Genomic DNA, 15,807 nt, shown 5'->3' with positions numbered 1-15,807 from the left:
GACCTGTGCAATATGTCATCTCAAAGTATGTGCTTAATATTACCACTTTTTAAACAGTTACGCTGTTTGGATTCTGAATAAATAGTAGTTAAGCATATAAAGGAAAACATGAATAAAATAATTACTAATACTCACTTATTCATGCATGCATTGTGAGCCATGTATTATTTAATCACTTAACAGTGTATGACAAGCATGTCACACTCAAAGGCTAACACGGGCCAAATGAGATTTAAGTTTATGTGGGACACAAAAAAACAAAAGCTTCAATTTTCGTAGGAACAGGTTTATTTTGATAGAGACATGCTGAATACTAAGGGCTGAAATAAATGAGTAATTGTTAACATAAAAAAATAGAACATTTTAATAAAAAATAATTTTTTTAACACTAACTTACCAGACACTGAATAACTGCACAAATTAACAAGCATAACGCAAATTAACCTATTTTTCTTGTTTTCCGAAAGCAAAATATTTCCTGTTGCGCACACGAAACAAGTCAGTACAAGACTACTGACGTGGCAATCAGCTGCTAAAATATTTGCTGCTAGTATTAGTGGAGAGAAATGGTGCGCCTGCATATAAGGCGCGTAAGGGAAATGAATGCAACACGATTATAGTAATCAGTCATTAGTGAACATTATAGTTCGTTATTAATAACTAGTAGCCCGGTGCATGAAATTCGTGCACATTAAAAGGGGATTAAATAGAGGAAATAATTTAATATTGCTATTTGCCCTTTCTCTATAATAGTGTCAGAAATGAAAGAAAATTAGTAAAATGTATATGAAAACCTTCCTCCTGTCAGAGTCTGGGGCACACCACAGGACCCAGAGTCAAGTTCCCGCCCACCCACATGCACCTCAAAATCGCATGAGACCCAGACCCGGCCGGCCTCCCCGCCCCTCATTGGGATAGATCCAGACCTGGCTAGTGCCATCCTTGTCAAGCCCCGCAGGGCAGGGAACGTAGCCTTAGGTCCCCTGGCCCGGCGCCAGGATGTGGAGCATGGCCTGAGGTCCCCCAGCCCAGACCAGGATGGGGGGGCGTGCCTTGAGGTCCCCCGTCAAGCCCTGTCAGGTGTGGGACATGGCCTGAGATCCCGTCAAGCCCCGCAAGGCGGGGGGGGGGGGAGGGGGGCGTGCAGCCTCAGGTCCCCCGGCCTGGCACCGGGAGGGGGGAACAGCCTCAGGTCCCCTGTCAAGCCCCATTGGCAGGGGGGTGCAGCCTCAGGTCCCCCGCCCAGGGCCTGAGTTCCCCTGACCCAGCAATGAGGGTGCATGTTGAGGTCCCCTGTCAAGCCCTGCCAGGTGGGAGGTGTGGCCTGAGGTCCCCCGGCCTGGCACTGGGGCGGGGGGAGCAGCCTGAGGTCCCCTAGCCCAGCACCAGGATAGGAAGCGCAGCTTGAGGTCCCCCATCAAGCCCTGCTGGGTGGGGGGTGTGGCCTGAAGTCCCCTGTCAAGCCCCACGGGGGCCGGGGGAGGGCATAGCCTCAGGTCCCTGCTGATTGCTTGTTAAGGCTCCTTATGGGAACTTGGCCTCAGCTGTGGGTGCAGCCATCTTTGTGACGGAGTGATGGTTAATTAGCATATTCCCTCTTTATTAGATAGGATTATGCATAACAGGATATTGTAAAAATTAAGTTACGAAATTTTTATTAAAACATTTCTTACATACCGTTATATTGGCTGGGCCGCAAAAATATTCATTGTGGGCCATGAGCTTGACATGCTTGGTGTATGAGATCCTGAACACTGTTACCTCCATCTTACAGATGAGAAACATAAGTACAGAGAGGTTAAATGACTTACCCAAACTCACATGGGCAGCATGTGGACAAAGCCTACTTTTGAACTCAGGCAGTCTAGTTTTTGAGTTTATACTCTTAACCATTATTTTATTTAAAAATTCATTTTAGTCCACTTTTGCGGACAGAGGACTCATACAAATGTTGGTTATGTTTACTTCAATGAAAAAATGGGAAAACAATGTGAACAAATTTTGAGTTGAGATTAGTAGTGCCTTTGTCACTTCCAGCTTTGTGGGGTGGAGAGGCTGGGCTTGAAGTTGATCTTTCCTACTTACCACAAGGTACGTGTTGCTCCTGGTACAATTAAGGTGTCTCATGACAAAAAATGTCACCTTAACTCTGAGTATGTTTATTTTGGTACCATTTAACCAACATTTGTTTTGACGGTTCAGAGTTTTCAGTTAGGCCTTGCCTTCTACAAATTGGCTGCTTTTTCAGGTACTGGGAAGTTTTGTTTTATAAGGGTCTTCGCAGTTGTGGTTAGTTACAGCACTGTACAGTATCTAGGTGAAAGTGTAGATGAATTTGGGTGCATATGAACACTTATTTCAAAATGTTTCATTCTGCTTTCTATAATACAGTGATTTACTAAATCTGAGTTGGAAAGTGTTACAAAATATTTATGACTATAGTCAACCTTTGATTGCCTTATATGTGCTGTAAATTAAAAGTTGATTGTCATATTTGATTGCAGAAAAAGGAGCATATTTTAAGTATTCAACTTAATAAATAACTAAATGATTGAATGCTCTTATAAGGAGGAATTCTTTATTCTGGTTTGTTTACCATCTAATTTTATCATCTCCTACTACTTTAACTTCCAAAGCAATATTTAAATTAAAATATTTTTTCATTTGGTTTTTGTAAGGTATGTGAATGGTCATGCAAAGAAGCATTATGAAGATGCACAAGTACCCTTAACCAACCATAAGAAATCAGAAAAACAAGATAAAGCCCAGCACACAGTGTGTATGGATTGTAGTAGCTACAGTACATACTGGTAAGTATTAATATTTTCCTGGAAATGATATTTCTTTCTATGAGTGTGCAAGTGTTTTTTCATTTCCTCGTTCCCCTTACTTCCTCACCAATCTCTAAGCCAGTTGCTACTGCCAACACCTCCTTTTAGTTCTGTTAAGATTCACTCATGGGCCTGGAGCCATCAGGAATGCCTATCCTATTCCCTTAGCTTTTACTTTGCATTGTTCCTTTCAACTTCCTGGCCCCCTCTTGTTACCCACCTTATGTTCCTTGTCTATACCAGTAATCTTTAGGAAAATGAAAAATATCTATTTCTTTGTTGTTCATTACAATTCCTTTTTTTCTTGTTTTGTTTTTAATTGAAAAATATGATACAAAACCATGTTTCTATGGTGCAAGGTAACATTTTGTTACATAATCCCTAAAAATTAATTTCTTTGTATAAAAAACTACTGTGACAATGTCCCCTCTCCCAGAATAGCTCCATTCTCCTACTCCTCTGCAGATGAATGTCAGAAATTTCATGTGTAGCTATTTTTAAAAATATCAAATCCTTTAGGAGATTTTCATATAAAGGACAGTAAAGTTAAGTATCTCTTTTTAGAACTACTTAGATCTAAGTTATTTAGATTACAGTGATGTTTAACAATCTATATCCTTAGAAAGTCAGTGTATTTTGCAATTTTAACTTTGGTGTGAAGCAAATTTCTTTCCTTGACTAGAAAATTATGATGAACAATTGTTTTAATCAGTTAATTCAAAAGGCTTTTGACACTGAAGTGGGAAAGGCCAGTTAAAGGATTTCTTTGGAAGGTTTTTGTGTGTGTTTGTTTTTCCCGTACAGCCCTTGACTATCATATGAAATGGTAGTAGGCAGGGTGGAAATTTAAACTTTAAATATGTTCAATTCACACTTTCTACTGAAGTTGTGTGCTAATCCTTTCTGCATCATCTTTAGTTGATAGTTGTATTGTAGAAAGGTGTCCATCAAAAGGAGGAAAAAAAGGTCAGTTGGCTTCCTAAGTCTTAAATTTTGACAAGCTTAACATTATTAAATTGTGATTGTTGAATATAACATCTTAAGGTTCAGTCATTCAGATCACTAATATATCAGTGATCCTAAGTGTGGAAGATGTCCAGAGATGGGAGAAAGAGAAGCTAGAGGTAGATGAAGATTTCAATAAAGATGAAAATCTCCCCAAGCTTTTCACACAAAGGCTAGTGCTCAGTTTATTGTTATTTGCTCTTGTAAAATACTCCTTTCTACGAAAGTTAAGTATTAGCCAAGCTATTGAAGGTGTTTTCTTTATTTTTACCCCCTTTCCCTCAGGAAACTTACATACTAGAATTATGTAGCTACCTAATTGATAGAACTGTGCATTTCTGTAGGTTTGTAAGACAGCAGAAAATAAGATCATTCTTGAGGTATCTATCTCACATTCATTATTTTTGGTCATATCAACCTACATGTACCAGATGTTAAAACATTCATTCATCTTGATTTTTAGTTAGCAATGTGCATGAACTGCTTATGGAAAAGTTTACAAATACAGTTAAATCTCTGTGTGTGGTGGGCTTTCTTGCTGTTGGTAAGATTATAAGGAAACTAGAGGCCTGGTGCATGAAATTCGTGCACAGGGGTGTGTGTGTCCCTCAGCAAAGCCTGCACCCTCTCCAATCTGGGACCCCTCGAGGGATGTCCGACTGACCGTTTAGGCCCGATCCCAGTGGGATCGGCCTAAATGGCAGTCGGATATCCCTCTCACAATCCAGGACTGCTGGCTCCCAACTGCTCGCCTGCATACCTTCCTGATTGCTCCTAACTGCTTCTGCCTGCCAGCCTGATCACCCCTAACCACTCTCCTGCCAGCCTGATTGATGCCTAACTGCTCCCCTGCCAGCCTGGTCGCCCCCAACTGCTCTCCACTGCCAGCTTGGTCACCCCTAACTGCCCTCCCCTGTAGGCTTGATCGCCCCCAACTGCCCTCCCTTGCAGGCCTGGTCCCTCCCAACTGCCCTCCCTTGCTGGCCATCTTGTGGTGGCCATCTTGTGTCCACATGGGGCCAGGATCTTTGACCACATGGGGGCAGCCATCTTATGTGTTGGAGTGATGGTCAAACTGCATATTACTCTTTTATTAGATAGGATAGAGGCCTGGTGCATGGGTGGGGGCTAGCTGGTTTGCCCTGAAGGATGTCCCAGATCAGGGTGGGGGTTCCCTTGGGGTGTGGGGCGGCCTGGTGAGGGGCCTGTGGTGGTTTGCAGGCCGGCCACGCCCCCTGGTGACCCAAGCGGAGGCCCTGGTATCTGGGGTATATTTATCTTCTACAATTGAAACTTTGTAGCCTGGAGTGGAGCCAAGCCTTCTGCTTGCTCTGTGGCTGCAGCCTTTTTTGGGGGGATTTATGTATCTTCTATAATTGAAACTTTGTAGCCTTAAGCGGAGGCCTGGGCCGGCCAGGGTGAGCGGCCAGGGTGAGCGGAAAGCTTGGCTTCCTCCATCATCGGGGCAACCCTAGCCTCCTGCTCTTTCCAGCTCTGTGGCTGCCACCATTTCTGTTTGGGTTTATGTATCTTCTATCATTGAAACTTTGTAGCCTTGAGTGGAGGCCTAGGCCGGCAAGGGCAGGCGGAAAGCTTGGCTTCCTCCATTGCCAGGGAAACCCAAGCCTCCCTCCTGCTCTCTGTGGCCGTAGCCATCTTGTTGGGTTTATTTGCATATTCGCTCTGATTGGCTGGTGAGCGTGGCTGGTGGACGTGGCTGGTGGGTGTAGCGGAGTGAGGGTTAATTTGCATATTACTCTTTTATTAGATAGGATAGTAATCTGAGGAAATTTTAAGAATTATCTTAGAACTAGAGGCCCGGTGCATAAAATTTATGCTCAGGGAGGGGGGAGTGTGTGTCCCTCAGCTTGGCCTGCACCCTCTTGCAATCCGGGACTGCTGGCTCCTAACTGCTCGCCTGCCTGATCGCCCCTAACCACTCTGCCTGCCTGCCTGATCACCCCTAACTGCTCGCCTGCCTGCCTGATCACCCCTAACCCCCTCTGCCTTGGCCCCTGCTGCAGCAGCTTCGTCCGGAAGGATGTCTGGAATGATGTCCAGAAGGTCGTTCAGCTGTCCGATCTAACTAGCATGTTATGCTTTTATTATTATAGATTATCATAATGGAATGGAATTATAATCATAGGTCTTTTAAAAAATATAGGTTATATACTTTACTGTCTTTATATATTGCAATTTGGAGGAATAACTTTATTAAATAAATTTGAATTGAATTTGTTTTATATTGGGATAATGTCCTAAAAGTACCTGTCATTTTATGGCTGAATTGTAATTAAATGGCAGTTCTTAAACCTTGGGGAATATATACCACACAGAAACTTCTTGGCCAGTTGCCAGTCTTTTGTGTGAAGTGATACAGAGCTGCATGTGTGCGACACCCAGAGCTTCTGAAATTCAGAAAGGGAGCTGCAGCTGGGCACATTACCGTTTCATTTGTGCGTTTTAGAACAAAATGCCAGGGATTCATCCTGTATTATGATTACATTGATGGCCTAGAAGGATTCTGTGATAGCTGTACATTGATGAAGCTGGAGTTTAAATGAACATTTTCCCCACACCTCACTATGATTAGGAAACAAAAATATTTATTTTTTCTGTATGGGGTATGTGTATAAGTATTATTTTCCAGGGCATTTTGGTAATTCCACTCCCATTTGTAAGTTTTCATTGTACATAAATTTCTTGTGGTTAGACGGAATGATTTTGTTTAGAGGTAAAATATTGATGTATTAGGTGTAACCTATTTGATTAATAATTATTATGCTTGTAGTCAAAATATTTTGACTTTAGCTAATGGTAAAACTTCTTTTCCATCTGCTGTATGCTTTAAAGAAGTGAAACATGCTCTGAGGTGTACAATTTCTCTATCCTTTCCTTTCTAATGTCCCTGCCTTGTCCTATCTTTACATACCCTTTATGACACTGTCACTGAACTGACCCTATTCCCGCCTTCCAGCTCCAACTGTAGCTGGATGTAACTTCTCCTAAACTCATAGTGCTTGGGATACTTGTAATTTCCTACTGTGTGTTAGATATTTGAAAATGTCCTTGGGGACTGCAGGAACCATATGTCAGAATTTTGTATCTTCCACAGTACTCAGTGTCTGTTACAGAAAAGGCAGTATATATTGGAAAGACTGAATTTTGTTACTATCTCCCCAGAATGGGCAGGTTTATACCAAATCTGTAATACTGTGCCCTCTGATCATCTTGGGCCACAGAACACTATTCCCGAAGAAGACCTAAATCAGGCATATGTGAGCCATTTCATTTACCTTCCAAGAGGGAGACCCTTGCAGAGCAGCTCCCTTCATTTCTGATATAAAACAGGGCGTCTGGAAGAGGCAAATATTAACCAAATGGAACAACATAAAATGGTCACTATTTGAAAAGAGGGAAAGAAATACCAAAAGGAATAATTTTGATTTGACACAAACCCACTCCTTTGATAGGTCACGTTAACTGAGCTAGAGGTAAGTGAAGCTTTCAATAGCAATGAGCATCTTACCAAGATTTTCACACAAGGGCTCGTGTTCACTTCTATTATTTGCTAAGTAATATTTTTTTCTTCCCACCCCAACTTCTCTCCTTTAGTCAATACAAATGGAACTGTATGTGGTGTGAATTATTGTATCAAACAGGAGCAGATTAAAATTAGAACTTTAGGCCCATTCCCTGCTCCCCTGGACACTTTTAGGTTGGTCTTGGCCCGTTTGAAGACCAGGAAGTTGATAAATCGCGAGGCCGGCCGCTGAAAGACGGCGGCTCGGGTGGGACAGTCGCCAGGGATGGCGGAGCGTGAGGATGAAGCAGGTGTCGGGGCTGCTCTCCTGGACGCTGAGCAGGGTCCTGTGACTCTCGGGCCTCTTTGAGCGGGGAGCTGACCGGCAGCCCCGGATCATGGAAGAGAAAGCGCTAGAGGTTCATGATTTGATTTGAACTATCCGGGACCCAGAGAAGCCCAATACTTTGGAAGAACCGGAAATGGTAACGGAAAGTTGTGTGGAGGTTTAGGAAGTAAATGGACTATTTGGTTATTATCAGGTTCACACCAACAGTACCTCATTGCTCTTTGGCAACTCTTACTGGGCTGTGCTGAAGAGTAAAACTTCAGCGGTGTTTACCATTTAAACATAAGGTTCCTTTAAGGCGACTGGGCGCCTTCTCTGGCTCCTTCTCTGGGTCAGACTACCGGCAGCGACCACCGAAGCATGGTGGACATGGCCCTGTTTATGGAATGTGAGGAGGGGGAGCTGGAGCCATGGCAGAAAATCAATGATGTCATTGAGGATTCTGTAGTTGAAGATTATAATTCAGTGGATGAAACTACTACAGTTTCTGAGAGCCAGCAGCCAGTCTCAGCTCCAGTGCCCATCGCTCTCTGTGCTTCTGTTGTTAAGCACAGTGGGGCACAGAACAGTGATGGTACACAGAGGACTCTTGTCAGACTAATTGCTGATGACAATGCAGAAAGAAAGTGGTGTCGACAGAATATGTCTGAAGAACGATTGGCACAACGTACCTCTGCAGCCGAAAGAAGCTGGCGTCGTCGACAGAATATGTCTGAAGAACAATGATTGGCACAACGTACCTCTGCGACATAATATGTCTGAAGAACAACGATTGGCACAATGTACCTCTGAAGCCAAAAGAATATGTCTGAAGAACAACGATTGGCACAACATACCTCTGAAGCCGAAAGAAGCCGGCGTCGTCGACAGAAAATGTATGAAGAACAGTCATCGACAAGTACTACCAATACTGGTAGGAACTGCCTTCATAGCGAAAATGAGGTAAATGAGGATGCAATTATCAAACACAGTTGTGGTGGAATGTAACACATGTGGTGTTACATGTCAATTTTGCCTATCCCTAAATTTCTCCGATGAAATGGAGTTATATGTTGCTTTTTCTCGAGTTCGAAGGGGTGTGACATTAAAGTTGTAAATTCTTTATCACAAGGGAAATTAGTCAAGCACTCTGAAAGTGTTTTTACTCTTAATATGGTATACAGGGAGATATTCTAAGTTTAATCAATTTATCATTGTTTTTATCAGTTGTTTTTATATCATGTTTTGCTTTTACATCATCTTTTTGTTGTTTTCATATGTCTTCGTTGTTATATCATGTTGTTATTGTTTGTTAATGAATTTATATTTTACTAGAGGCCAGGTGCATGAAATTCATGCACGGGGGGGGTGTCCTTCAGCCCAGCCTGCACCCTCTCCAATCTGGGACCCCTCGAGGGATGTCCGACTGCCCATTTAGGCCTGGGGATCGGGCCTAAACGGGCAGTCGGACATCCCTCTCACAATCCAGGACTGCTGGCTCCCAACTGCTCGCCTGCCTGCCTTCCTGATTGCCCCTAACCGCTTCTGCCTGCCAGCCTGATCACCCCCTAACCACTCCCCTGCCAGCCTGATTGATGCCTAACTGCTCCCCTGCCAGCCTGTTTGCCCCTAACTGCCCTCCCCTGCAGGCCTGGTCACCCCTAACTGCCCTCCCCTGCAGGCCTGGTACCCCCCAACTGCTCTCCACTGCAGGCCTGGGTCCTCCCCATCTGCCCTTCCCTGCAGGCCCTGTCACCCCCAACTTCCCTCCTCTGCCGGCCTAGTCACCCCTAACTTCCGTCCCCAGCAGGCCTGGTCCCTCCCAACTGCCCTGCCTGCTGGCCTGATTGCCCACAACTGCCCTCCCTTTTGTAGGCCTGGTCCCTCCCAACTGCCCTCCCCTGCTGGCCATCGTGTGGTGGCCATCTTGTGGTGACCATCTGTGTCCACATGGGGGCAGGATCTTGTGTGTTGGAGTGATGGTCAATCTGCTTATTACTCTTTTATTAGATAGGATAGAGGTCTGGTGCATGGGTGGGGGCCAGCTGGTTTGCCCTGAAGGTGTCCTGGATCAGGGTGGGGGTTCCCTTGGGGCATGGGGTGGCCTGGGCGAGGGGCCTGTGGTGGTTTGCAGGCCGGCCAGGCCCCCCGGCGACCCAAGCGGAGGCCCTGGTATCTGGGATTTACTTATCTTCTACAATTGAAACTTTGTAGCCTGGAGCGGAGCCAAGCCTTCTGCTCGCTCTGTGGTGGCAGCCATTTCTGTTGGGATTTATTTATCTTCTATAATTGAAACTTTGTAGCCTTAAGCGGAGGCCAAAGCAGTCCAGGGCTGCAGAAGCTTGGCTTCCTCCATCGCTGCGGGCAACCCTAGCCTCCTGCTCTCTCCAGCTCCGTGGCTGCCGCCATTTCTGTTGGGATTTATTTATCTTCTATAATTGAAACTTTGTAGCCTGGAGTGGAGGCCTGGGCCGGCCAGGGTGTGTGGAAAACTTGGCTTCCTCCATCGCTGGGGAAACCCAAGCCTCCCTCCTGCTCTCTCTGTGGCTGCAGCCATCTTGGTTGGGTTAATTTGCATACTCACTCCTGATTGGCTGGTGGGCGTGGCTTGTGGGTATAGCGAAGGTACGGTCAATTTGCATAATACTCTTTTATTAGATAGGATTTTCATGTACATTTTATTAATTTTCTTTCATCTCTGACACTTGTATTATAGAGAGAGGATGAATAGCGATATTAAAATATTTCTTCTAATTAATTTCCTTTCAATGTGCACGAATCTGTGAACCTGGCCACTAGTATTGAGATATTTATAGGTGAAATGATATGATCTAAAACTTGTTTCAGAATAATATGGGCACTAGTAAGTGGGTAGAAGGTATAGATGAAACATGATTGGCTAATTATTGAAACTCATTGATGGTACATGGGATTCATTATAGTGTTCTATTTTTATATATATTTTAACTTTCCCATAATCAAACATTTAAATTTAAAATATATATATTCAGTAAGTTGCCAGTATAATTATCATAGATAAAACTTGTTGGAATTTTTTATCTGTCAACCTCTGTAATCACTACTCTGTTGGCCTAGTAACTGTCAGGGGCTCTCAGTTTCTCAGAGACTGTGGGACAAACCACTGTTTGCCCATTAATAGCCACCTGTATACCCACTCTGCTGGTTTTGCTTTGTAGCTAACTGCAGTGACTCCATTTGCCAAGTTGAACATACAGTTCAGAGGAGTCTCTCTTATTCGGTGATTTGAGGTCAAAAAGTTGAGGCAATATTTGCTTTTATCTTTGATTTAGGTATATTGGCTCTCCCCCAATTTTTCTATCTGGTTTTAGAATATTTGTAAGTTAGAAAATACAGTATTGAGAATTTTTTTTAGCCAAATGTAGTATATAGAGGAATTAAAAACATTTACAAAATTGCTTTTCTCACAAATGAAAAAGAATGTAAAATATTTCAATAACAATTAGCCAAGTTTATTAGAATGTGTTTATTAATATTTATTAATGAATGAATCATTACCTTATTAAGTCATCATTTTTACTTAATGCTGTTGACCAGGTCTTTTCTTTATCAGGCTTGATGACATAAAGAGAAAGAAGGCAGCCTATCATTCTCTGTGTTTTCATACCTAAGACCATGGTTGTTTAGAGAGTCTTTTGCATTTCTGAGATTTGACTCACTAGGAAGAGATGCCATTCTTTTTTGTTTGTTTAATATATTTTTATTGATTTCAGAGAGGAGGGGAGAGAGAGAGAGGGAGGGAGGGAAAGAGGTATTGATGATGGGAGAGAGTCATTCATTGTTTGGCTGCCTCCTGTGTGCCCCACATGGGGGTTGGGCCCCCAACCTGGGCATGTGCCCTGATCGGGGAATTGAACCATGACCTCTTGGTTCATAGGTCGATGCTCAACCCCTGAGCCACGCCTTAAAGTCTCTGTACTTGCTGAGCTAATGCTTATTGATGAATATTCCTCTTATATAAAAATATTAGGTGGTGGGGCAGGCTAGAAGGGGTCAATGGGGGGAAAGGAGGAATATATGTAATACTTTAAACTATGAAGATTTTTTTTTTAAGTAAGGTGGGTTAGCAACAAATTACATTCTGACAAAATAGGTGTTACCTAGTTAAAATATGGTGTTCTTGTTTTTTGTTTTTAAGAAAAACATGTTACTTTATTTGTAAGAAAAATAAACTCATATGTTATTTTGTTTTGCTGGGAAAAAAATAAAGAAACCTCTCAAGTTTAGAATCTTTTATTCTTGCATCTATTTGGCTACCCTGAGGTATAGTTCGTATAGAAATAGCAGGGTAGCCCTAGCCAGTTGCTCAATGGATAGTGTAGGCCTGCAGACTGAAGGGTCCCGGGTTTGATTCCGGTTAGGGGCACATGCCCGCGTTGCTGGCTCAGTCCCCAATAGGCGGCCTATTGGTGGTTCGCTCTCATCATTGATGTTTCTATCTCTCTCTCCCTCTCCCTTCCTCTCTGAAATTAAAAAAAAAAAAAAAAGAGGGTAAATGCTGACTCTGCTTCTTTATTTACCATTTTTCAGAATAATGAATCATGCTTACTGTTAAACCAAAGTAATGAGTATGGGTGGTTTTATATCTGTTACTTTGTGTCTAGAATAAGAGTTAGTATTATGCAAATCAACCCAGGACCAGTGCTCAGGAGGACAGGGCCAGCTGGAGGTATGAGGGACACGTGGGGCTGCTGCTTTCCACCCCATGGGCTCTGCAGGCCCTGTAGTGCAGTACCAGTGGCCTGGCATGTCACCAGGGAACTGGATGTCCATGGCTGGCTTGCAGGTGGAACCCCTTGCGGGTTCCCCATTTGGCATAGCTACTCCACTTCCATCTGGCATGCCACCTACCATGATGGACCCATTCCGAAAATTTCTGCTTGTGCCTCAGGCCCAGCCCAATGCCTGCCAGCACTGCAGGTTAAAGAGGAGGAAGATGGCAGATAAGTTTCTGCCTCAGCAAATTTGGGAGCTTGTCCCAGAGTCTCAGGTATACATGGGTCTTTTGACTTTTGAGTGGAAGCTGGACCAGACCAACAAAAAGCCTCTGCCGTGAAAACGAAAGCTGCGGATCTGTATTTCCAATATGTTCAATCCTAGCAAGGCAGAAGGTGACAGTGCAGGAACTGTAGGGAACCCCAGCAGGGGACAAGGTGGCTTCCTGGGAACTCTGAGCGGAGAAAAAACTCCTGGATGATCCTAGCAAACAGAAGAGGAAGTTCTCTTCATTCTTTAAGAGCCTCGTCATTGAGCTAGATAAGGAACTGTACTGACCTGACAACCACCTATTGGAGAGGCATTGGATGCCCACCATCCAGCAGATAGATGGCTTCCAGGTGAAATGGCCTGGAGATCTCAATGTCAAGTGTACCCTCTTGCTCATTTGGATCATCAGCCTCCTCAGTACAAGTTGGACCCCTGCTGGCAAGGCTGCTGGGAGTGCAGCCCCTGTGGCTTTATATCAAACACCACCAGCTACAGGAGGAGCATGAGCATGGGTACATCAACTCCTACCATTACTTCTGCCAGATCTCAGCTGTGGTCGACTGTTTCTCCGAGATTCCCATGAAGCTGGCTGGGTTGCTGCAGCACCCAGAACCCATTGTTATCAACCATATCCTTAGGTTGGACCCTAACCAGAAGAAGACAGCTTCTTATGCCATTGGAGGTGGACAACCCACTCAAGGCTCAGATGAGCAATTTTCTGGCCTCTACCACCAATCAGTAGGAGATTGCCTCCCTTGATATCAAAATCCATGAGACCATTGAGTCCATCAACCAGCTGAAGACCCAGAGGGATTTCATGCTCAGCTTTAGCACTGACCCCCCAGATTGCATCCAGCCGTTCCCAGCACCAAGACCTCAAGATCATCTCTGATGTGATTGGGAACCCTGAGAGATGAGATGCTTTCTACCAACCAGCCCTGGACCCAGGAAGCAGTATGAAGGCATATCTTTGTCAAGATGTAGCAGCCAAGGCAGGAACTGGAACAGGTGCTAGGAATTCGCCTGACCTAACTGAACAGGGATCCCTCCCTCCCTTCTCAGCCTGGAAGGGACCATCATCTGAGGCTGCAAGACACAGGCACAGGATAAAGTGAGTGAGGGGTATCTCCTGTCACCTTCTACTTCCCAGCTTTAGTTTCATAAATGTAGTGGTAGAATTTCTTGTTGCTTGTCCCCCAAAGCCTTATTACTTACTTGATGTGTTGGCTTCAGTTGGGTTCACAACGTATGCCTCTGCCCCCTGCACGCAGGCCCAGGTAGGACTACTGGAGGGCTTGCTTTGACATTATAACTGATAGATTTCAAAACCAAAGGCCCCTGGCTTTGCTTGTTTACAGACTCCCTTCTAGGGCTTCTACCGTGGCTGGCTCTGGGGAGCTGGGCAAGGAAGAGGGACACAACTTTAACAGTCTTCCTAGCCTTTGTAAACCAAAGTTCTTTGCCATTCCTACTAGCCCAGCCTTGTTGCTGGTTTTTTCTTTTCCTTTGAGTATTTATATTATTTGGGGAGCAGGTTCTCCTATGCAGGACCCACTGTTTTGTGCAGGGGATAAGTTGGGGTTTTTAGGGAGTCCTATTTAGTGCCTCCTCCTTTATTTTATTGCTTCAATCTATGCCAGCGGCTCTGGCCGCCATCATCTCCTGGGATGCCAGAGGGCTACCACCCTAGCTCTTGGGTCCAGGGCTATAAAGCCTCCTAGTGGAAGGGGACACTCAAGTTCTCTGGCATGGCCTGAGGTATGGGTGTGCTTGCTTGGTGGAGGGCAGGGGGAGGTGGGGAGAACTTGTTAAGGAAGGTAGGCCTAGGGCTTGGAAAGTGCCACTTTAGGCAGGTTTGGAAATTTCCAAATAAATCCTTGTTTATTGGGGTGCTCCCCACTCCCCCAAAAAATACTGGACTAGATGTTCTCTTAAGTTCTCCTTTAGCCATGATATACTATGGTTTTTTTCACTCATGAAAAACATCCCAGTAGTATATATATATAAAAGATTAAGCGACCGTACAGCCGAATAACTGGTTGACCGGTCGCTATGCTGTGAACTGACCACCAGGAGGCAGATGCTCAGCACAGGAGCTGCCCCCTGGTGGTCGATGCACTCTCACAGTGGGAGTGCTGCTCAGCTGACTGATCTGTCCCAGCAGCTCAGCAGCCCACCAGCCCAGCAGCAGCCACTCACTCCCTCAGTAGTCCTGCAGGTCCAGTCTCTGGAGAACGGGCCAGGCACTGATGGACCAGCACTGCTGGCATGATCCTGACAGTGCTGCTGGCCTCCTGGAAGTTGGCCTGTGGCACCGCGGCCCCTTCCCCTCCCTAGACACTCTGCAAGGAAGAAATGATATAAAAGTGGCTCCCGATAACCGGCACAAACGTCAGTGGGATGGATCCTGGTCCTGGGCTGGCAAGGGCATCCCACCACCTGCCCAGAGGGCCGATCGTGTCCTGGCCCCTCCCCCACAACTCCCCTCGGGACAGGCGCCAGATGCAGGGCTCATGGCTGGCGACCACCTGCCCGCTGTAGTGGCGCAAGCCTCTCCCGATCAGGACTGATTGGGCACAAGTCCGCAGCAGGCACAGCAGGGCCAGGATGGGCGGGAGCGGCAGGCAGTGTTGGACTGCCGGTTTCGGCCCAATCCCTGCAGGCCACGCTGAGGGACCCCACCACCTGTACATGAATTTGTGCACTGGACCTCTAGTAAGTATATAAGAATTAGTTCAGCTCTAGCCAGTTTGACTCATTGGTTAGAGCATAACCCATGGACTGAAGGGTTGTGGGTTCAATTCTGGTCAAGGGCATTACCTGTGTTGCAGTTTCCCTCCCTGCCCCTGGTCAGGGCGTGTGTGGGAGGCAGCCAGTAGATGTGTCTCTCTCACATTGATGTTTCTATCTCTCCCCCTCCCTTTCACTCTCTCAAAAAAAAATCCATGGAAAAAATATCCTCAGGTGAGGATTAATAAACAATAAAGAATTAGTTCATATGCTCCACTGTTCTCTGGAAAGTAAACATGTCTTTATCGTATAACATGATTTATTTACCATAGGATTTGCAATAATTTTGTGGGTTTGATATTAAA

General features: G+C 44.9%; 1 protein-coding gene and 1 pseudogene across 5 annotated transcripts in view; both read left to right on the top strand.

The window, feature by feature from the left end:
* The window catches only part of USP3 (ubiquitin specific peptidase 3), a 112,573-nt gene that overhangs the window by 37,931 nt on the left and 58,835 nt on the right, over positions 1–15,807 (top strand). For 3 of the 4 annotated variants that reach the window (XM_080659775.1, XM_080659776.1, XM_080659777.1), the window contains exon 3: positions 2,679–2,810. In XM_080659775.1, coding sequence (XP_080515901.1) covers positions 2,679–2,810 — 132 coding nt within the window. Of the gene's footprint in view, positions 1–2,678; positions 2,811–8,560; positions 8,651–15,807 lie in introns of those variants that run through there. The other variant, XM_080659778.1, reaches the window with a different exon arrangement.
* Positions 12,365–13,744, top strand: LOC308245549 (SWI/SNF-related matrix-associated actin-dependent regulator of chromatin subfamily D member 2-like; annotated as a pseudogene). The gene has a single exon. The product of its transcript is annotated as an SWI/SNF-related matrix-associated actin-dependent regulator of chromatin subfamily D member 2-like (transcript).

The sequence above is a fragment of the Plecotus auritus genome (genome assembly GCF_963455305.1).
Source record: "Plecotus auritus genome assembly, chromosome: 1".
Taxonomy (NCBI): Eukaryota; Metazoa; Chordata; class Mammalia; order Chiroptera; family Vespertilionidae; genus Plecotus; species Plecotus auritus.
The sequence above is the reverse complement of the archived record's forward strand: the minus strand, read 5'-3'. Positions and strand labels throughout refer to the sequence as shown.